At 51.5% G+C, this 22,927-nt stretch overlaps 1 protein-coding gene across 1 annotated transcript in view; it reads right to left on the minus strand.

Moving 5' to 3' along the window:
• Positions 1–755: 755 nt before the first annotated feature.
• Positions 756–22,927, minus strand: part of EHMT1 (euchromatic histone lysine methyltransferase 1) — a 74,999-nt gene continuing 52,827 nt past the window's right edge. Inside the window, exons 18-28 of the mRNA XM_058818116.1 lie at positions 21,355–21,456; positions 20,638–20,742; positions 17,551–17,705; positions 16,127–16,294; positions 15,632–15,776; positions 14,606–14,683; positions 12,571–12,686; positions 10,307–10,393; positions 4,586–4,664; positions 2,032–2,207; positions 756–1,032 (exon numbers count right to left, since the gene is read on the minus strand). Of these exons, the coding sequence (XP_058674099.1) occupies positions 846–1,032; positions 2,032–2,207; positions 4,586–4,664; positions 10,307–10,393; positions 12,571–12,686; positions 14,606–14,683; positions 15,632–15,776; positions 16,127–16,294; positions 17,551–17,705; positions 20,638–20,742; positions 21,355–21,456 (1,398 nt within the window). The 3' untranslated portion in view covers positions 756–845. The remainder of the gene's footprint in view (positions 1,033–2,031; positions 2,208–4,585; positions 4,665–10,306; positions 10,394–12,570; positions 12,687–14,605; positions 14,684–15,631; positions 15,777–16,126; positions 16,295–17,550; positions 17,706–20,637; positions 20,743–21,354; positions 21,457–22,927) is intronic.

Below are 22,927 nucleotides of genomic sequence, written 5' to 3' on the forward strand. Positions count from 1 at the left end.
CCTTCACGGAGGAACCCAACACTGAGACAGGAGCAGGGCGTGGAGCAGAGCTGGTCTGAACGGAGAAAATCCAGGAGGGAGAGAGCCTGGGATCACAGGGAAAGATTCTGGGATTCTTCTCATCAGATGAGAAAAAAGGGTTTGGAGAGAACTGAGGGTGTTTTGTAGGGCCCCACCACAACGTCCTGCGAGATGGGGGAGGAATTATTCATTCATATATTTAAAAAAAAAAACAAAAAAAAAACGAACAAAAAACCAACCAACCAACCAAAAAACCAACCAAACCAACAAAAAACCAACCAGCACAACCTGCCCCGGGGCTGTGCCAAGGACACCCAGAGGCAGCTCCCTCCCAGAACCGAGTCCCATCAAGTATGCAGAGTTTGCTGTGGCGCGGAGGGGCGGGAGGGCTCCAGGGCATTCCGAGCACGGGCGGGAGGGCTCCCCTGCCTCTGACAGCATCAGCGCCTTCACAGGGGACGCCAGGACAGCTCGGGGGGGCCAAAAAAATGCAACAGCCACCCCTGCACACAGAGCTGTGAAACCCAGCAGCTTTCCAGGAGCAGGGAGGGGAGAACAACGCCACAGAGGTGGGATATGCTTTCACTCCTTCCTCAAGTAACAGTCGGTGGCACAGCCCTAAGTGTCACAAACCCTTGGCTTTCCTTGAGCGGGGTTTTTTTTCCTTTTTTTCTTTTTTTCTTTTTTTTTTTCTTTTTTCTTTTTTTTTTTTTTTTTTAATTTTCCGTGTTGTTTTGTGTCTGTCTTTTTTTTTTTTTCTCTCTCTCTCTTCTCTCTCTTTAAATTTTGACAGTACGTGAGTGCCTGGGGTGGGAGGGTGGGTGTCAGAAGGGGCCGGCGGCGCTGGCGGCCGAGCTGGTGTCGGGCAGCCCGTTCTCCTGCGTGTCCTGGGCAGAGGTGCTGGCCTGCCGCTGCGCCAGCGCCGAGCTCGAGTGTTTGCACTTGGGTGAACCGCACTGACAGCTGAAGAATTTGCCTTTGATGTCCCAGAACCTGTCCCCGTAGTCGAAGCTGCAACAGAGAGAGAGAGAGACAGGAGGGGTCAGTGAGTGAGACAGCAGTCAGTGAGCAAAGAGAACCTGAGGTGGTTTGGGTTGGAGCAGCCTCAGAGATCATCCTGTTCCATGGGCAGAGACAGCTTCCATTAGAGCTCCAGCCTGGCCTTGGACAGCTCCAGGGGCAGTTACAGCTTCTCTGGGCACCCTGTGCCAGGGCCTCACTGCCCTCATTGTGGAAGACTTTTGTAGCAGCGTGTGGGTGTGGCTACAGTGATCGATGGTATCCAGCATCCCGACAGATTTCTTCCTTTATCTAACACAATCTAACCCTGCCCTCTGGCAGTGGGAAGCCATTCCACCTTGTCCTGTCCCTCCATCCCTTGTCCTGTCCCTCCATCCCTTGTCCCCAGTCCCTCCCCAGCTCTCCTGGAGCCCCTTCAGGCCCTGGCAGGGGCTCTGAGCTCTGCCTGGAGCTTCTCCTCTCCAGGTGAGCATCCCCAGCTCTCCCAGCCTGGCTCCAGCCCTGGAGCAGCTCCGTGGCCTCCTCTGGACTCATCCAGCAGCTCCAGGTCCTCCCTGGGCTGGAGGAACCTTACTAGTTCTCTTCTTACTAACTATTGTAGAAGTAGCAGTAGCGATAATCCAGGCCTATGTGTTCGTACTCCTACTAAGCCTCTACCTACAAGAAAATCTCTAACTCTCAATGGCACACCAAGCACATTCTTACCACACACAGTTGACCCTAGCCCGTGACCCATCCTAGGAGCAGCCACTGCTCTAATAACTGCCTCAGGGCTGGGGCAGCTCTGCAGTGGGGTCTCACCTGGGCACAGGGGCACAATCCCCCCTTTCCTATTACCCACGCTGGGCTCAGGGCTATGAGTGGGCACGGCCAGGTCGATCCTGGAGCTTTGCAAACTTCAGGGGGACCCCGAGGGAGCACAGGGATGGAGTGGGGCAGCTGGGGAGCAGCAGAGCCCTCAGAGGCCCAGCATGGCAGGGTGGCACGTACCCGATCTCCTCTCCAGCCTCTATGTGCCGGGTGCTGAAGAAGGCGATGCGGGGGAAGCGCAGGTCCTGGTGGGACATGAACACCCGCACGGGGATGAGGTTGGGCTCGCACAGGTGGTTGATGAAGCGGCTGATGTTGCCATAGAAACGGGCGTCGATGCAGTAAACCTCTCCATCCTGGGGAGAAACGGGGCAGGGCTCGTCAGGGGTTCATTGGCTTTAATCAACGAGCACGCTCTGCATTCATGCTGCACACAGCCCCAGGAGCACTCGTGTGGGTTTGAATGGACTGGAAACACACACACAGACTTTTATACACAACAGTGCCCTGAAACCAGAGTTTACTGCACACCCCACACCCCCCAAGAGCTGGTTTTTAACACCCTGGCACACCAGTTCTCCCAGTCCAAGCACCAATTTGGCACAATGGGATTGATGTTCAGTGCAGACACCTTACGGGTGTTCCAGCCCCTGGATAGGGGAACAGGCATCTGTTCTGTCCTCTAATTGAACATGACAGCTTGGAAACACAAAGCCAGAGCCTTGAGAAAACACAGGGTTGTGCAGATAAGAGAGAAAGTGAGAACACAAAAATTGCCTTTCCAGAGAGCCCAGAGAGCTGTAATACTTTGTTTTCCTTGAAAATAAAAGAACCCCCCTCAGGGCTTTTTATTCCAGCAGAGAATGACTGTGCAAAGCAGAGGCTTTAATTACAGCAGCTAATTTCAGTTGCAAAGAGGCCAAAAGCAAAAGGATCCATTAGTGGTGCTCCAAGTCCCTTTTGGACAAGCACCTCGGATCGTTAATGGAAGAGCTGTGCCACGTCACACTCGGGGTGCAGGAGCCCAGGAAAACATCCCAGAACTGGGGGAGGCATCACCCCAGCAGGGCTGGGGCACACACACTGTCACCAGCTCTGGTTTCATCAATCAGAGACTTCACTCCCTCAGTTTCATCCACAGAAATGCCATGGTGGGGCAGGATGACACATCCACATCCACAGCAGGACATGGGACACTCCAGGATCACCTCACAAGGAGCCGTGAGCAACAGCTCAAGGGACAGGGACAACAGAAAACAAAACCCAGACAACAGGAATGACAGCCCAGATAACAGAAATGACAACTCAGATAACAGAAATGACAACCTAGGTAACAGAAATGGCAGCACAGGTAACAGAAATGATAACCAGGTAACAGAAATGACAGCCCAGGTAACGGAAATGATAACCAGGTAACGGAAATGATAACCAGGTAACAGAAATGACAACCCAGATAACAAAAATGACAACCCAGATAACAGAAAGGATAACCAGGTAACAGAAATGATAACCAGGTAACAGACATGACAACCCAGATAACGGAAATGATAACCAGGTAACAAATGATAACCAGGTAACAGAAATGACAGCCCAGATAACAAAAATGACAGCCCAGGTAACGGAAATGATAACCAGGTAACAAATGATAACCAGGTAACAGAAATGACAGCCCAACCACTCTCACCATTCCAGCCCTTCCTTTGATTCACACCAGGACCTGGAGGCCCCCCAGGGCTGGGATTCACACCCTGGCAATGCCCCATCAGTCTGGAGGACACAAAACCTGCTGGCTCTGCCCTGCCCTTCCCTGCCCAGCCTGATGGGCAGCTTTAGCCATTCCCCAGTGATTTGGTGCCTGCTTTTCTCCAGGTGTTCCACCTTGGTGTCCCTTCCTGCCTCCCTGAAGGATTCCCAGGAGCCAGCACAGAGGTTCTCCCTCAGGGCTGAGCAAGAGGCAGGGCAGGGCCCAGCTGGGCTCTTGCTCATAAACCAGGCTAAAGTCCTTTTCAACTTTTTAATTACAGTCTGACCCCCTGTTTGCACACCAGACTCATTATTTATCTTTTCTCAGTTTTTGAAATGTGTGTTGCTTTAAAGAAATGAGGAAAAAAAATAAAGCAAAGCTTCTTTGTCACCAGCTGATGACAGAAACAAGGCACAGAGTGTTTTACAGCCTTCCTTGGAAGCCTCCCCACTCCTGTGAGTCCCCAGCTCACCTTTTCTCACTTCTCCTTTCCCAGGAGGAGTCTGAAATCATGCCCTTGCTTAAAACTTTTAGATTATACTTTGCAAAGTAAAATTTCTGCCCTGAGAGCCCTCACAGAGCAGTGCAGGGCAACAAACAGCAGAACAAGGTGCCTGATGGATCCTTTCTGAGGGAACAGGGTTTGTGGGGTGTTTTTTAATCTTTCAGCTCATCATCACTTCATGAAGAACTCACAGAGCTGCCAATCACACAGGTGCCAGGCTGGGAGTACCAAAACCTGGACAATGGAGCTCAGGATGCTCCAAGGGGTTTGACAGAAGAGCATCTTGCTCAAAAATGGTGTGGGCAGCACATGTTGGTTCTGCTGCCCTTTTAACCAGCCCTAAATCCCATCTCAACCACCTTTCCCCTAAAGCACAGCAATTGTGCTCTCTGCAGGATTGCACTGCACATCAAGATGGAGACAATGATTCTCTGGGCTCTTTGAGGAGTCAGGAGCTGGGGTTTGTGTGGCTGCAGACACAGTACCTTGTTGTCCAGGTCGAAGAGGTAGGAGTCCTCCTCACGGACATCGGCCTCGGAGTCGGAGATCAGCTCCCCAACGTACCTGTGGGCACAGGGACAGGCAGGAATGAGACCACAGCCTCAAACCCCTCCTTTTGGGAGAGAGAAACACCCCAAAATGGAGCCCAGCCACAGATGGGCAACCACAGCACAGTGCAGGCCAGCTCTAAGCCACCAAACTCTGTTAAATTCCAGCAGTGAAAATCTGAGTCTAAATCCACCTCTTCAGAGAAACAAATAATATCAAAAATTACATTCATGATATTCAGACCACTTTAATATTAAAAATCCCTTTATTTTTTTCCTGAGGACTAAGTTTCCTTTTGCAAATCTCTCTGTTGGCCAAGATCAACACATGAATCCAAGTCTCCTGAAGCTCCTGGTCAGACTCAGGTTGTCCCACAACCACTGCAGTGCTTGTGCTGCTCACACCCCAAAACAAAACACTTTTGTCTGCCCCTCATGTATTTCCCGGGATATTTTGAGCAATTACAGCTCAAACAACTACAAAACTTTTGGTTTAAAAGTCTTAGGCTTGGTTTAAAAGTCTAACCTAACCTGGCAGGACCCCTGGATCCCTTCTCAATCCCTCCTGAACCAGGACAAATGTGAGCTGTGGTCCCAGGTACAGCCACCCTGCTGGAAAACCAGGGGACAGGCAGGTGACAGGCAGGCCCTCCAAGGAGAATGAAGCAGGTGCTGCTTGGTCTGGGCTTGCTGAGAAGAACCACACAGCCAGAGAGGTCTGGGTTTGATGCAAACCCCCCTTGCTGCAGGAGTCCCCACAGCACTGGTGCTCCCACCTCTGTCTCTCCACCTCTATTTTAAACAGTTTTGGACTGTCAAGGCTCAACATTTCCTGCCCTGAGCTGCTTCAGTCAAAGTAAGAGACGCAGAGAGGAGGGAATGAGGGAGGGTGTGAGGAAGAGGAGCAGCACAGCAGCTTTCAAGCTTTTCAAATGTACAAGGCCAGGGTTTGGAGCAATCTGGGACAGTGGAAGTGTCCCTGCCCACGGCAGAAATGGGATTTAAGGTCCCTCCCAACCACCCCAGCCTGTGTTTCTGTGATTTTGGTGTGTAAGTGTTCCCAGCCTGCAATGAAGCAGTGATTATTTAAAGGAAAGGATTCACCACATGAATAAATATTCTTTGCAGCATCAACAGAACTTCCATGGCCATGCTCTCACAGCATTCCTGCAGCCCTCAGGCACATTCCAAGTGTTGAACAACTGCCTCCAATCCCCCAGGGCTCAATCAGCACTTAACTCCCAGGCTGGGGAGGAGGAGAGCCAGGAAACACGAACCTGGAGAGCATCCCTGAGCTCTGTGACCAGGATTTCTGGCTGCAGTTCCCAACTGGGAGCCTCCTGTTTGCCCTCACTGCTCCACTGCTGGAAATCACCCGCTCCTTGGAGGCCTGAAGCACAAAAGGTGGCCAGAGAGGGAGAGAAATTGCTGTGGGAAGGCCCAGCAGGCAGAGAAGCTGAGAACAGCTGAATAATTCTGCTCAGAGAGGCCCCGTGCCCAGGGACAGCCGGTGCAGGTTTATAATTCCATGAAATAAAATACCACAACCAAATTAAAAATCGTTGGTTTAATGCTCCTTCAAAGCCTATTCCTGTAACTCATTTCCTTTCCAGGGCTGTTCAAAGATATTAACAGGTCCCTGATTTTCCAGGCCCAAAGTTAGGGGAGGATGTGCAAGGGGTGCATGTTCCTCCCAAAAACTAGCAGGAGCCCCTTCATTTAAGAACTCCTGTGCACAAGGCAGTGCCTTTCTCCCCAGCAGATGTTCAGCACACTGATGGCAAATAACTCAATAACTCCATCCCAGAGCTTCCCAGGGCTGATCATCACTGCTCAAACAGCCTGGGATTGAGTGAGCTTGGAACAGATGATCTTGGAGGTCATTTCCAACCTCAATGATTCTGTGATCAGAGGGGACTCCATGCAAAAACCAAGAGCAATGAGCAGTCCCTAGCACAGGCTCCAGGGTTTTCCACAGGATGGGAGACAGGAGGCCTGGCTGGAGCTTCTCTGCCTGAAAATCAGGCTGAAACACCTGCCTTGATGCAGCTGGCACCTTCCTAAAGCACCAGTGGAACAGAAAGCAAATATTCAAACCCCATAAATGGATGCAAAAGCAATAGACCAGATCATCTGGTTCCTGCATCCCACTAACTCCCAGCCTCTCCAACAAAAGGCAGCAGCAGCTGCGCTGTTTCCAGAAGGAGCAGCTCCAGCAGCTACCAACCAAGCATGAACAGAGCAGATCCAACCCAACCCACAGCAGCAGCAGCACAGGGTGAGCAACAGCAGCTTCTGAACAGCACTAAATTCCAAGGCCAGGGAGAAAACTGCCCATGAGCAGAGCCCTGAGGGGCTGCAGAGCCTGCAGGCTCCATGGAGCCCTGTGGGACAGGAGGGTGACACTGCCACACCTCCCCTTGATGCCTTGTGCAGGCTGCCCCAGAACAGAGGCTAGACAGAGCTACAGAATAAAGCAGGGATTTATGAAAAGCATCTCCTCCATGGATGCACCTTGGGCAGCACCAGAGCCCAGCCAGGGCTGCACCCAAGATGAACCAAAATGGCCCCAAAATGCACGGCCGGGCACGGGGTCTCTCCCTGGGATCAGCTCTGCTCCATTTGCACCTTGCAGTTCATTGTCCCATTCCAGCTTTAGCCCAGGCAGTCCCACCCTGCTTGTTTTTCTCTCTCCAGCCCACGGGGTTTGTGCTCCTGGGCTGAGATTTGGGTCATTTGTCCTTGGTGCCCAGCTGGAGCAGGAATTGTTTTGTCTCCCTGCTCTGTGCACAGAGCTCAGCATCCCCTGATGTGAACCCAGACCCACACTAAAGCAGCACAGAATGTGAAAAATAGAAAAGCTCAAACCTGAGGCATCACCCTCACCATGCTGCTGCTCCCAGGGCTGTGCACAAGGGACAGGAGGCAATTACAGAGTCACAGAACCATCAAGGTTGGGAGAGACCTTCAGGACCACTGAGTCCAGCCATGAACCCACCACCAGCACCATCCCCAGTTGCCACATCCCAATGCCTTTTGAACACTTCCAGAGGTGGTGACTCCAACACCACCTCCCTGGGTGACTCATTCCAATGCCTGACCACTCCTTCAGCAAAAAGCCATTTCCATGGCTCTGATCTGAACCTCCCCTGGTGCGACTTGAGGCCATTTTTCTTTTCACTGATTCCCTGGAGCACAGACTGACCCTCCCGGCTGTCCCCTCCTGTCAGGAGCTGTGCAGAGCCACAAGGGCCCCCTGAGCCTCCTTTGCTCCAGGCTGAGCCCCTGCCCAGCTCCCTCAGCCTCTCCTGGTGCCTGTGAAGAGCTCCAGGATAAAGGTCACACCAATAAAGGTCACACCAGTACAATGATCCTTCCAAAGCACAGCAATAACCACTGGACAGAGCAGCTGCCCACCCAGGGCTCTAATGCAGATGTTCAACACCAAATGCTGTTCCAGAGGAGCTGCTCCTGGGATCTGCTGTGTCCTGGCAGCCCTGAGCACAGCCAGCCCTGGGGCTGCTTTCCAGAGGAGGAAAAGCAGGAACCAGGTCTATTGGATGCTCACAGAGAATCACAGGAAGAACTCATGGAGCCAAGGGCTTGGATTTGGTGAGTGAGAAAATGAGTGTGTGACACAGGGGGAATGTGCATGGCACAACATTAATTAGCTCAGCTGTTCAGTAAGCAGCTCATTTAGTGGAACAGTGCCAGCAGCTCCTGGCAAGGCTGGGGGCAGTCAGGCTGTGGGATCTGCCCCCCATCAGCCCCAGTGCTCTGCAATGTGTGTTCATCACCCCTTCCCTGGGCTGTTCCCTCTCTGCCTGCTCCTCCTGTGCAGGGTTTGCTGAAGTCTCTGCCTTTTTTCCTTGCAGCAGTTTCCTCACAGGCTTTGATCTGTTCTGGGCACTGCACCATGACCCTGGGACCTCTGGTACTTATGGACAGCCCTGCACAAGGCCAGGCCTGAGGCACTCCCACAAACAGCAGCTTTTGGCTTTATCTCTAAAAAAATATCTTAGCAGCTGGCAGCTCCTGACACAGAAGAAATACTTGGCCAATTCACTGCAGAATTATCTTTTCCTTTATTTTTTCTTTTAGATACTGCAATAATCTTCCTGAATCCCTCACCCAATTCCAAAACACATCAATAACTAGTTCTAAAAACAACCAGCAACTATTTCCACGATGGACATGAGCCTTATTTAGAAGATCCTCAGTCACTGTAGTATTGCAATGAAGGAAATACTTTCTAAACTATTTAATAAAGTACATATACCACTTTAAAGTCTGTGGGGTCTGATGACAGGTTTTCCACTTGACATAAATCTGAACATTTCTGTGCCTAAGTACTTTATTGAGTCAGGGCCAAAACATGTGCTTAACCCCAAGTGCTTCCTTGTTTTGCTGAATCAGACTAAGCCAGTGCTGTGACACTGGAAAACCTCTGGAGAAGTCAGGATTGAAGCAGAGAAAGTTGTTCCCCACTGCCCTGGCCTGCAGTGCCCCATATCTGTGGCAAACACAGGAGCTGAGCACATCTTGCAGCACAACCTAAAAGTGTTTTTCCTCCTTAATTTGTGTTTCAAAAGGGGAAGAGCTGAGCACAGATCCCAGCAAGACAGAGGGAAGTAGAGAAAGCTCCACACTATGAGAAGCAGGACAGACAGAGCAGGGAATGGAGTCAGGAAACCTCTGGCTGAGGGCAGGCAGCTGGGCTCAATGCCAGCTTGATCTGCATGAAAACCTCTCCCTGAAAGGGAGCAAAGCATGTGTGCCCTGGGGAACTGCTGGGGCTGCTGGGCTGATGGAAGCTGCACAACTCACTCCTGGATTTGGGAACAGCTGGGGGTTTTGGGATGGTGAAAACTGCACAACTCAGTGCTGGATTTGGGAAGTGCTGGGTTGCTGGGATGTGAAAGCTGCACAACTTACTCCTGGATTTGGGAATGGATGGGATTTGCTGGGTTCATGGTAGCTGCAGAACCCACTCAGTGCTGGATTTGGGAAGTGCTGGGGCTGCTGGGATGGTGAAAGCTGCATAACTTACTCCTGGATTTGGGGTTGCTAAGCTAATGAAAGCTGTACAATTTATTCCTGGATTTGGGAATGGATGGGATTTGCTGGGCTGCACAACTCAGTGATGGATTTGGAAAGTGCTGGGGGTTTTGGGATGGTGAAAGCTGCACAACTCACTCAGTGCTGGATTTGAGAAGGGCTGGGGTTTTGGGGAAGATGAAAGTTGCACAACTCACTCAGTGCTGGATTTGGGAAGTGCTGGGGCTGCTGGGCTGGTGAAAGCTGAACACCTTACTACTGAATTTGGGAATGGATGGGATTTGCTGGGCTGCACAACTCATTCCTGGATTTGGGCAGTGCTGGGGTTTTAGGGATGGTGAAAGCTGCACAGCTCACTCAGTGCTGGGGATTTGGGCAGTGCTGGGGTTTTAGGGATGGTGAAAGCTGCACAGCTCACTCAGTGCTGGGGATTTGGGCAGTGCTGGGGTTTTAGGGATGGTGAAAGCTGCACAGCTCACTCAGTGCTGGGGATTTGGGCAGTGCTGGGGTTTAGGGATGGTGAAAGCTGCACAGCTCACTCAGTGCTGGGGTTTTTGGGCACTGCTGGGGTTTTGGGGTGGTGAAAGCTGCACAACTCACTCGCACACGAAGGTTCCCAGAGGAATGTCCTGCATCGTCCGCACTCCCCAGCCCATCTTCTGTGTCCGGTAAAGCTGCAACCGAGTCCTGGAAAAGAGGAAAGGAGGAGATGGAGCCACACTGATGGCAGCACTCCATGGAAAGGATGAATTTTCATGGGGAGATGAGCAAAAAGCCAGCACCTTCCATCAAGCACACACTCCCAGAGGATTTTAATATTCACCCTCCCGTTGTCACCCTGCAGGGACGCTGCACTCCCACAGCTCCCAGCTGTGGGCAGATGCTGGCATGGAAACAGCCCAGGGACAAGGGACAGGTGCCACTCAGCCCCTTCTGCCTGCCCAGGTGCACACCAAGGGGCTGGGGAAGAGGGGACAGGGCTGGATGCTCTGTGTGATCACGATTTACAGAGGATATCAGAACCCCACCAGCAGCATTTCCTTCCCCTCCATGCAGCCCTGGGGGAGGCAGGGAAGGTGGAAGGGGATTTACAGCAGTGGAGTGGTGCTGAGGGGGAAGGCAGGGATCTCCCAGGGACTAAAAAACACCTTGAGCTAAGTGCTCTGACCCCTCTGCCCTCTGCCAAAGCCAGGGCATTCAGCAATTCCATCATATCCAGCTGCCTGGCTGAAAGACAAGAAAGAAAAGCTGCAACTTGAGACTTCTTGGTGTAATAGCTGCTCCGTGGAATTTTACTGATGGGGGTTATAGGCGGAGAAACAATCCTGTAAGTCATTCTGCCTCCTGCTCAGCCAGAACCTGAGTTAAGTGCAGGATGAACAGTCTCCAGGGCTAGGAAGAGCTTGCTCTATCCCTGAGGGAACCAAAACCCACTCTCAGCAACGCTGTTATCGGAATTAAGTGAAATCTGATGCTCACCTTAACTTCTCCCTGTTGCTTTTCCCAGTGCTTCTCTTCCCCCCACCCACTCCCTCCTGCACTGTCAGCTCAAACCAGGGGATGTGAACTTCATCCTGTCTGCCCACAGCTGCACCAGGACAAACCTCAGGGGAGTGATTGCTCTCACAGAAGCAGGGTCTAACGCTGGGCTTGGGGAAGCTCCCCCAGCTTTTAGCATGTCCATCAGAGCAGAGCTCAGATCTGGCCCTGCTCTGGAGCCAGCACTGCTGGCAGCAGCGGGGCCGTGGCTCTGAGCTGAGCCTGCCAGCTGAGCTGGGCCAGGCTGCCAGCTGGATACGTGTGCTCTGCCAGGCAGAGCTAATTTGGAGCCAATCTGATAAAGGAAGCACTGCAAACAGAGCAGCAGCACCCCTGTGTCAGCTGCAGCCCCTGCAGGAGCCTTCCCCACTGCCTCCCCAGGGACTGTGAGCTCTGCCCAGCACCTGACCCTCCTTCCCAGCAAAGCTGCTCTCCCTGGCTTGTGCTGGGTTCCCAAACCTTCCCATCTTTCAGAAAAAACACTTCAGCAAGGCAAAAAAAATGCAAAAGCAACAGCTCTAGCTGTACAGCTCCTGAAGAAACACCCACGGAGGCACCGGAGCTTGGCAGGGAAAACCAGAGAGAGGTAAAGTTCTGAGGAAACACATCGAGTTCCTTCCTTGCTTATTTTTAACAGTGCAAAATGTCATTGAAACTACAAAGCTTGCAAAAAGAGTGTTGTCAGCACTACAAATAAATTCTAAAAAGTTTTTGTGTTTTTTTTTCCAGTGGGATGCCTTTGAACTTAGTGCAGGGACAAACTCCTCCATAGCAGAGGTCCAAACAAAAACATTGACATTTTTAGCCAGGCACCAAAATCCCAGAGGTGTAACCTGGAGCAGAGAGGCCAACAGGCATTCAGGTATCCAGTTCAGGGGGAATCATGCCAAGAATTTGTAAATTTTAAGCAGCCAAGTCTGGCCATGCTGGCCTGTATTTCTAATCTAGACTGCTGGCTTACAAGATCTTCTGAATTCAGACTCTGCAGCTCAGTTGCTGTCATGTCCTTCTCAGTTCTCCCCCTGAGACACCACACTTGGGCTGTGCCTGCAAACCCACAAGCCATTTGTATGTTTTATGGTCAGCTGATGAAAGAACACTGCAGTTCCCACCTGAGGGTGCAAACATTAACTGAGATGTTAATTGAGCTCATCAACCCACTGCCGCTCCACTCCCACTGGCAGCACGCAGGATCCCACTTCCATCCCACCACCCCCGGCTGCCCTGCTGGGTTCTGTGGGATTATGGGTGAGCTGAGAGCCACAAGGCTGATGGGTTTGGGGCTGGTCATGCCCAGAGCAGCTGTGTTTGCCCCTCCTGCCCACCTGAGGCCGTTCTGCACCACCCGGTTCCTGCAGGTTCTCCAGCACGAGCACGCGTGGTTGCACTCGAAGATCAGGGGGGGCTCAGCCATGTTGAACTCAGGCAGGAGTCGGCCATCCTGAAGGAGAGAACCACCCCAGACTGGGTTATTTGTCCCCAAAACCACAAGCAGAAATTCCCCCCAAGGGTTAAAAACAGGCTGGAGAACCCCATGGTGAAGTTGTGCCCAAACCCAGCGTCAGAGCTCAGGTTCTGCTGAGACATAAACTTTAAAGAATTTAGGGATTTTAGAGGAGCTGAGGTTTTAGTTGGAGATAAGCTTTATTAGAGGTAATCAAAATAAATGGGTAGGCCTTGATGAAGTTAAGAGTTAGTAGTTCACTAATAATTGATTGCTTGTGAACACAATGTTTGGTTAGCTGGGTTTCTAATGAAGAATATAGAAACTGATAAATAGCTTTTAGGAACATAAGACAATTGTGGTCTCGTCTGTTCTGAAACCAATTGAAGACAGGAATGGGAATTCTACCAAGGGTTCATTTGTCATATTTGCATTGAAAAGGTAGAAAGGTCAGAACGAGGAAGACTTCATTTACTTCCTCATTTTGGGACCCCTCCCCATTAAATGGACCACCGACCCATTTCAAGGGACAAACTACAAATGCTTAATGGCTTTTGGGCTAATTACCATGGGAAGCAGGGAATGGGATGTACCAAAGTAATGAATATGTATTTGTATTTTGGGTATTCAATACCTGTACAGATAAAAGGACTCTGTAATCACCTGTAAATTGCAGTGTGTGTTTGGAAGCTATCCCACAATAAACATACACTTTCTAACTCTAAAGTATTAGAGAGTCTTTATCTGTCACAGTTGGATATCAGTACTAGATCAATATCCATATTTTTAATAAATCACCAAAGTGGTTTCTTTGATCTTCCCTGACAGCAGCACAGTCACCACTGTCACCCACAGCTGACAAACAGCCAGAGAATTTAGATTTTTGCTGCCTGCTATCACCCTACACAGCATTAAAAAAAACCCTCCCAGTGCTGTGCAGAAAACTGGTGTGCATCATCATCATCATTGCCATTTGCTGTGCTGGAGGGAGAAATGGATGCTTAGTCTGCCTCTGGAATAAAGCCTGAACTTGCAGAGTCCAAGGCCAGTGCACTTAAGTTCTGTGAATCACACTACATTTCCAAATAACACTCTCAAAAAATCCTACAATTCAATTATTTACCAACACACAGGATTAAGGAAGTGATGGATGTAATTTATCCTATTTAACAAATGTGGCTTTTAAGGCTTGAGAGGTGTAATCACCTATTAATATGTAAATAAAATGGCTACAAAGCCAAGAAAGATGCCAACACTGCCCCTGGGAGAAACCTGCAGAGATTCAAAGAACTTCTGATCTTTGTAGCACCTGCCCAAAGATGAATCTCAAAACCTCCCTGGAGGGTTGAAGCATTTACCCAAAACAAACCTGACTTCTGGCAATGTGGCAGTGAAAACATCTTTACTCTGCCTTCATCCAGAAGAATCACACTAAATAAAAGCAGATTTTAAACAATTCTCTTTCTACTCCCCTCCCTTTGTTTACATCTTACAGCACTTTCCACGTTGCTCTGAAATGGAAGCTGATTTCACACTTGGATTGTTGAATGCTCCCTATCACATGGGTGTAATTAATGGCTCAGTTGGCACGAGTGGAACACAATAAATAACACAAGGAAAGCTGCCCTGAGCAGGCAGTTTGGATTATCACATGTCTCAGAGCTTAGACTATAACTTCAGGCATTTTAAGTCAAGAAGAAAGGAGTTGGAATTACAGAAACAGGGAATGGTTTGGGGTGGAAGGAGCCTCAAAGCTCAGCTCATCCCAACCCCTTCCATGGGCATGGACATCTCCCACTAGAACAGGGTTGCTCCAAGCCCTGTCCAGCCTGGCTTTGAGCTGTGCAAGGAACTGAATCAGGCAGAATTGAGCTGCCAGGCCCTGGTGTGAGCCAGAGGGGGCTGTGTGTGCTCACCTTGTCGTACCAGCAGCGCATGCTGAGCTGGCCACACATGCAGTTACTGGAGGAGCAGTCGTCTATACAGACACAATACTGCAAGAGAAGCAAAGGGTTAATTCCACACCACTCACACCACTGAGGCTGCAACTGGAGGCTGGGTCAGGAAACCACATTCTCCTCCTCTTGCTGCAGCTCCTCACCAGAGGGATCACCAGCTTCACCATTCAGGGGCAGTTCTACTCCTCTGTTTATTTCTGTGTGCAATGAGCACCAAATCCTGCCTTGCAAGGAAGGATCTCTTTCTGAGCCAGCCTCACTGCTCAGGAGAGGATGTTCCCCTGCTGTAACCCTCCCCCATGCCCTGTGAGCTGTTCTCCACACCTGAGGACAAGGAAAGCTCCAAGGAGGGACCAGAGCTGGGAACTGATGCAGCTGTGGTCAGTCCTCCCCTGCTGCTTCCCCAGGCCAGCAGAGCCCTGCCACCACAACAGGGACTGGCCCTGGCACGGTCACTTCAGCCACCTCAGAGCTGTGCCCAGTGAGGTCTCACCCTCACCCTGAACCTCCCCATCTCTGCTTTCCCACCCAGCCCTTCCAGGGCTGCAGCATCACAGCCAAGACCTCAGCCTGGCTGCTGCAGTCCATGGGAAGGCAGCATGGAGAAGGTCTCCCAACAAATCCCTGACTCTGCAGCCTCATAAGAGAGGACAAAGATGAATGGGAGCCACATCAGCCAGCACCAGATGGCCAATGCTACAGCTGAACACAGAGCTCAGCTTAAACCTCAAAACTGAAGAAAATCAAAATCCCATCTCCAACAACAAAATCCCATCTCCTACAGCTCCAATGCTACAGCTGAACACTGAGCTCAGCTAAAGCCTCAAAACTGAAGAAAATCAAAATCCCATCTCCTACAACAAGAGGCACTCAACCTTAGCTGGAATCTGATGGCAATATCAGGACAACATTGCCATGTGGAATGCCAGATCTGTTCTGAGGAGCACTGCAGAGCCCAGGACAAGAACACTCAGGATCCCTCACCTGTAAATGAGTGATGTTCCTGTCAATGTCCATCGGGGAGGTGACACAGTTCTGTGACACGTATTTGTAGTTGCTGGGGCAGGGCTCACTGTCCACAGAGTTGACACAGGGGATGGGGATCCGCTCGTAGCCCCGGGCAATGTCTCTGTCACGGAGAAAGAACTGTCACAGAGGAAAGTCCCCCAGACAAGGGGCCATTCAAATGCCATCCTGGGGCAGAGTCACTGAGCACTCAAAGCCATTCAGACTAGAACAGAGCTCATGTTTTCCCACCCTGCCTTACAGATGGTTCTTTGTGCTTGTGAGTATTTCCATTTGGAGGATGAATTTGCAAACCATGGACTGAATCAGCATGGGCTTAGTTCTTGCTAAGCTCACAGTGACCTTCACACCAGTTTAAAAAGCTACAGAATTCTTTCTTAAACCAGGCCCCCAGCCTTCCCTGTGCAAGAGCTAAATATCATGACCCACAAGCAAAGCCAGCCCTATTCTCACCTGCTCACCACCTTCTCTATCTGGGCAGGCTTCTCAGAAGACGATTCTTTGAGAGTCTTGTTCATCTGTAGGGCCACCCAGACCTGAGAGTTAAGGCTGGAGCACTGGAGCGGGGTCTCACCCTCCTTGTTCTTTAAAGTGACATCCGAGCCACGGGAAAGAAAGAGACTGCAAAACAGCAAGGAAGGATAAGGATTCCCCAGGAGAAAGCAAGCAAGGGGAAAAAAAGCTGAATCACATCCTCCAGCCAGCCCTTAAGGGACTGTAGTAGTGAATAATCACCTGAGTTTTCTTTATTAAGCATGGCTCAGTGAATCCTTCTGACAGAAGCTCTGGGCAAACCATGCCTTGCTTCAGGTACCTTGCTGGTACCAGCCTAACTTCAGACAGGCTTGAAACTCTCTCTGGCAGGGAAAGATATGGGGTGGGAAGAGTAGGCTGGAAATGGAAGAGCCCCACAGGAAACTGGTGGTGGACTTGGCCCTCGTTTATACTCACCAGCTTTTGGTGAGAACACATGGTGGCTTTATTCAGAGCAGGAATGAAGCAAAGGAACAAAGGTAACAGGGCACCTTTTTACCATGCTAGTGGTGGGGAAAAAAAAGCTTTAATCAAGGAAGCCTGACACCTTCCTGCTGGGAAGCCCAGGCTGAGCACAGCCCCTCAGACTCAAATACGCCACATTCTCTGAGCAGCTGCTGGTACCTCACACTCCCCATCCCAGGAGAAAAACAAGCCCTCCATGGCAATCCTGGGCTGGGTGTAAAGACCAAAGGCATCTCAGAGGCTCTCCTGAGGCTGGCAGGCAGCAGCAGGGGGGCAGGGAGGGGTGGGCACTGCACTTACACCACACACTCATAGGGGTTCAGGGTGCAGGGAAGGGTGAGCACTGCACTTACACCACACACTCATAGCAGTACAGGGGCAAGGAGGAGTGGGCACTGCACTTACACCACACACTCACAGTGGTTCAGGGCACAGGGAGGGTGGGCACTGCACTTACACCACACACTCACAGTGGTTCAGAGGGCAGGGAAGGGTGGGCACTGCACTTACACCACACACTCACAGGAGTTCAGAGGGCAGGGAAGGATGGGCACTGCACTTACACCACACACTCACAGGAGTTCAGGGCACAGGGAGGGTGGGCACTGCACTTACACCACACACTCACAGGAGTTCAGGGCACAGGGAAGGATGGGCACTGCACTTACACCACACACTCACAGGAGTTCAGGGCACAGGGAGGGTGGGCACTGCACTTACAGCACACACTCACAGTGGTTCAGAGGGCAGGGAGGGGTGGGCACTGCACTTACACCACACACTCACAGTGGTTCAGAGGGCAGGGAGGGGTGGGCACTGCACTTACACCACACACTCACAGTGGTTCAGGGCACAGGGAGGGTGGGCACTGCACTTACACCACACACTCGTAGCGGTTCTCTCGCGCTGCGATGTGCAGGGGCGAGTCCCCGTGGATGTTCACGGCGTGCAGGTCACACTTTGCTGCCAGCAGGATCTCAGCTATGTCAACACAGCCAGAAAAAGCAGCCCAGTGCAAACAAATGTTTTCCTCCTGGAGGGAAAGAGAACAGAGAGGAGGTTGTTTAAAACCCCGTGGATTGGGGGTTCCTTCCTCAGCTCTGCACCTGCAGCATTCAGTGTGTGGCTGCCATCCCCACCCTGCTCTGGCTGAATGGGGATGCCAGGGTGGACAGGGAAACCTCAGAGTAGCCAAACAGGGAGCTCTCACTCCATCCACCTCTGCACACCAAGGATGGGGAGGCTGCACACAAGGCAATCCATCACCTTCCCTACACACACAGACAGCTCGTCAGTCTCTGAGCCACAAACCAATCTAGATCAATCCAGGAAAGAGGTGACAGACATGAACAAACATGCTGGAAAAGGCTGGATGCTGAGTTTGCCCAGCCCCAACAGCCAGCAAAGCTACTGTACCTCCCAGGGCTGCAAAATTAAGGAGAAAAAGAGCACAGCACGAAATTAAGGAGAAAAAGAGCACATAGGGTATGTGAAGGTGCCAAAAAGAGAACCAGGAGCCATGGGGTAAGCAATCAATCTGACTCCAGGCATCTCTTAAATACTGTATGTACTCATCTCTCACTAGCAGCACTGGAAATAGCTGAACACTCATCTTTCTGATGGAGATATTTTAAGGGATGATCCTGTTTTCTGTTACACTGCAATTTGCAGCACACGTCGATCCCTTCCCCATGACAGCCTCTAAAGACATTGATGACAACAGTGAAATGATAGTAATGATCACCCAGCTATTCCCCTTTTTTTCCTTCTTTTTAAAGCAAAACCAAAGCTGCTGCTGGAGTGTTTGAGCTGTTATCATGTAACTTAAGGTCCTGCCTTAAATAGGGAGCTATTGCCACACATCAGGGAGAGGGAGACACTTTCCTACCCAGCTCCTGCTTCCCTTTACAGTGTCATCTAGAAAAACCCCACACAACCTACAGAAAACATCCACCCTGTGGGTTGCACCCACATCCTGAAGCTCAGATAGGTCACAGGCACCTGGACTGGTGCTCCTGCCTAAAAAGCAGCATGATCACAAGCAAAGCATTTCCCCCAAAGCAGGAGGTTTCCCAGTGACATTTGTCCTGAAGCACATCCAGCAGGACACCCCAGCTGAGGTCCAGGAGAGATGTGTCACACACACAGCTGTTAAGAGCACGGTTTTCTTTCAAGGAAATTGTTGACTGAGTTGATTTGATGTTCATCATTAATGTGTGATATTGAAGCTGTGATAGATCAAAGAGTCTGTTTTGTTCAGAGTCAGCAAACAGATGTAACAGCCCAAAAAGCTTCCTCTCACCTTGATTTTTGTTTTTGGAACAGGACTGGATCCAGACCTGCCTGGGAACTGGGAACCATCTAAGTGTGCTGTGTTTGGCTGGGATAGGGTTAATGTTTCTGGTGTGGGGCTGTGCTGAACACAGGGCTGGGGACACAGAGATGTCACCTGCTGAGCAGGGCTGACACAGAGCCTGCTCTGCCCTGTGCTGCCTCACTGGGGAGGAGACTGGGGGACAAGGAAAGCTGGGAGGACACAGCAGGACAGGTGACCCTGACCAAAGGGACATTCCAGACCATCTGACATCAGTTCTGGATATAAGGTGGGGAAAGGAGGAGAAAAGGGGATGTTTGGAGTGATGGTTTTTGTCTTCTCAGGTCAGTGTTCCATGGGTGGGGCTCTCCTGGAGGTGCTGAACACCTGCCCAGCCATGGGAAGCAGGGAAAGAATTCCCTGTTCTGTTCTGCTTGTGTGTGTGCCTTTGGCTTTTCCATTAAACTGTATCTCAACCCACAAGTCTTTTTCTATCTTTTTCCCTCCTAATTGTCTCCCCAGTGGTGGGGGAGTGAGCAAGGGGCTGTGAGGGGCTTGGTGCCTGGCTGGGGTTAAGCCACACAATCACAGAAACACAGAGGGGTTTGGTTTGGTTTGGTTTGGTTTGGTTTGGTTTGGTTTGGTTTGGTTTGGTTTGGTTTGGTTTGGTTTGGTTTGGTTTGGTTTGGAAGAGACCTCAAAGCTCACCCAGTGCCACCCCCTGCACTGGGGTCTGGTCAGGTCCCAGATCTGCATCCAATCCTGTTCCTAAAAACAAAAATCAAGGTGAGAGGGAGCCTTTTGGGCTGTTACATCTGTTTGCTGACAGGGACATCTTCCATTATTCTCAGGTGGCTCCAAACCATGTCCACCCTGGCCCGGGACACTTCCAGGGATGGAGTGAGACATCACACATCAAAATCCTTAGAGACTCCAGGAAAAGAATGAGAAACATAGTATAAGGAAAATAGTGCTGATACAATGACTGCCCTGAAGAAGGCTGGGAAAAGCAGACAGTGTCTCTGACAGAATCTCTTTGTATCTTCTCTATTTCCCTGGAAATCCCTGGGAAAGCAGCTGGCACAGCCCCACAGGCAGAGCTGGGGTCCCATGCAGTTCCCAGGGGCTCAAGCACTGAGTGCCTCCCACTGGGGCAGGATTTAGGGAGGTGAGGGGCAGCTCCAGCTCTGGACACATCAGAGCTTTGTGCCAGGGATGCCCAGGCACAGCCAGGCTTTGACAGCTGCTGGCAGAGTGCCCAGCCCATCCAGAAACACAAACAGGAGCTCATTCCCCTCAGAAGGCACACAGGGTGCCCTAAACCATACCCAGAGTCCCTGGCCTGGGACAAACACAGAGCTGGTAAGTCTGGACTGAAGGGGCTCTGCCTGCTGCAGTGTGCAGTGGCAGCACAGAGGGATGGGAAGCAGGGAGGCTCAGAGCTGAGGATTCCACACAGCATCCTGACAGAGCAGCCGCAGGGACAGCACAGCCCACAGGCTGCCAAACTTCTGCCCAGAACTCAGGAAAGCTCTCACCAGACACTTCTCACTCACACTGGGTGGGACTGAGCCCTAAATCTGTCCCCTGGGGGGTGTCTGGGGTTAAGCAGAGGCTGGAATCTCTGCAGGAGGTGCCAGGGGAGCCTTACATTGTCACGGATGTTGATGTCCGAGCCCTTGGCCAGCAGCAGCTTCACCAGCTCGATGTGCTTGTACTCCGTGGCCCAGATCATCGGGGTCCAGCCACCATCGTCCTGGGAGGGGACAGCAGGGTGACACACAGCCCTGACACAGCCCTGCCCTCCCCCTGCCCTGCTGCAGGTCCCTCAGAGCCCAGCCTGGCACTGCTGGGGTTTGCTGCAGCTCAGCAGGCTGGCACTGCACCTCCAGCTGGTTCAGGTACACAAATTGTCCAAAAGGCACAAGGAGCACCCAGGGTGTGTAAAAGATCTTACAGAAACTCCCTGAGAAGCCTGGAGGACCTGTCCTTGCCCCAGGTTAATGACCTCTGTCCCTACCCCCAGCTAATTACCCCTGTGTCACCCCACAGCAATGGACAAACCCCAAGGGCAATGACAAACCCCACAGTGACCAGCGCCAGGCTCAGCCCATCCCACACCACTGTCCATGATCCCCCCACTAGGAAAAGCTCAGGGACACCCTGGAGCAGCAGGATCCACAGCAAATTCAAGGAGAAACTGCAAATCAAGGGGAGCTCCCTGAGGTCAGTGAGGGATTAGGAGGGGCACAGAATTGTGGTGACCTGGAGGTGTCCCCCAGCAGCAGGACTGTACCTGAGTGAGCACTCAAGTGCTGAGGGAGCCCCTGAGCTGGGCAAAGCAGCTCCTGCCCCGGGGAAGCCTCACCTGGCAGTTGACATCCATGTTCCCATTGGAGAGCAGGTACTGCACCACGTCGTAGTGCCCCTTCTTGGCTGCCAGGTGCAGACACGTGGAGCCCTCAGCATCCTGCACACAAGCACAGAACACACCCTCAGCCATGCTCAGGACAGCACAGGAGCTCCCAGATGGAGCAGGGAACTCCAAAAGTCTCCACCCCACTGCCAGGAGGGCAGAGAGGAGGAACCAGAGCCTAAGCAGGGCTTGGGAGCTTTACAGCAAAGAGGTGCCAATCTGCAGAGAAGGAAAGGGCTTTGCCTGGGGAAGGCACAAACCCCAAACCCTGGCAATGATGCCCCTCCTTTCTCCAACAGCCCTTTTCCCACTCCCCTCCATTTGCTGGAGAGCCAAAGGGAAGCAAAAACCCCTCACATAGTCCAAATTTGCACTTTACATCAGAAAAATCACTCTGTCTCAAGTTGAAATGCTCCATTCCTCCAGGTTTTTGCTGGGTTTTGTTAGCCCAAGGCCTCATCCCAGCACCTGGCAGCAGGTCCAGGGCTGAGGTGTCTCTCTCCAGTGAGACCAGGTGCCCATCCAGCCCACAGCCATCTGCACAGACTGGAGATAAAAAACAACCCCAAAGGTTGAAAGGAAAAATGCCTTTGGGAGCTGGGGATGCAAGGCCTGGAGGAGATGGACAGGCTGTGAGTCATGATGGAGATGCTCCCACCAAAGATCTCTCTGGCAGCAGCCTGACTTTTATCAGGCATTTATATCCCAAGAGCTTAGAGCACAGAGCAAGGCCCAGAGAGCAGGAAATCAGGAGGAGGAAATGAAAGACTGAAAAAACCAAATGATTCCTTCCAGCTAAATCCCTGGGAGCAACGCTGGAGGTGAGAGCTTTGGGATGGAGCTGATGTGGTGCAGGCTGAGGGAGGGGACATCTCAGGTCAGGGATTGCACCAGGAGGACTCCTTGGGACACTGAAAGAGTTTCTACACCCCCAGATGTGCCTGCTCCAGCTGAATAATTCCACAGCTTTCCCCTTGGATGGGCAAGAAGCAAGTGCAGCTCCCCAGCCCTGGGAGAGCAGGCAGATTTTATTGTAAAGGTTTTATTCAGGTTTTGGGTGGGGCTTTTCCATGCTGGGAACAGCACCAAGAGCTTCACCCTGGGGGCTGGGGAGCCCCCACCCAGCTCCCTGCAGTCCCACCTGCCCCAGGTAAGGGCTGGAGCTGCTTCCAAAGCAATGCTGCTGCTTCAAACAGAGCCTGAGCTAATTAAGAAACTAATTAACATCGTCAACTAGCCTAGACCTCAGATGTGATCTGAGGCTTCCCATTTGCTTTTGCAAGCTCAGGATTTATCTCCTTCCCTTGACCTTCAGAAACACAAACTCCCCTTTTTTCTCTTCCGCAGGAATGAATCAGGTGAGAGATGTCTGGGCTGCTCCAAGGCACTTGGGACAGTGGCCAGCACAAAGCCACAGGTGCCTGTCCTGTCCTTTCCCCCTCCCAAGGATCCATTTAGGGCCTGGATTGGGCAGCACCTGATACCTTGTGCAGTGCTGCCTTCCCAAACCCAGCCAAGAGCAGCA

Source organism: Ammospiza caudacuta, chromosome 21, assembly GCF_027887145.1.
Source record: "Ammospiza caudacuta isolate bAmmCau1 chromosome 21, bAmmCau1.pri, whole genome shotgun sequence".
NCBI classification, from domain to species: Eukaryota; Metazoa; Chordata; class Aves; order Passeriformes; family Passerellidae; genus Ammospiza; species Ammospiza caudacuta.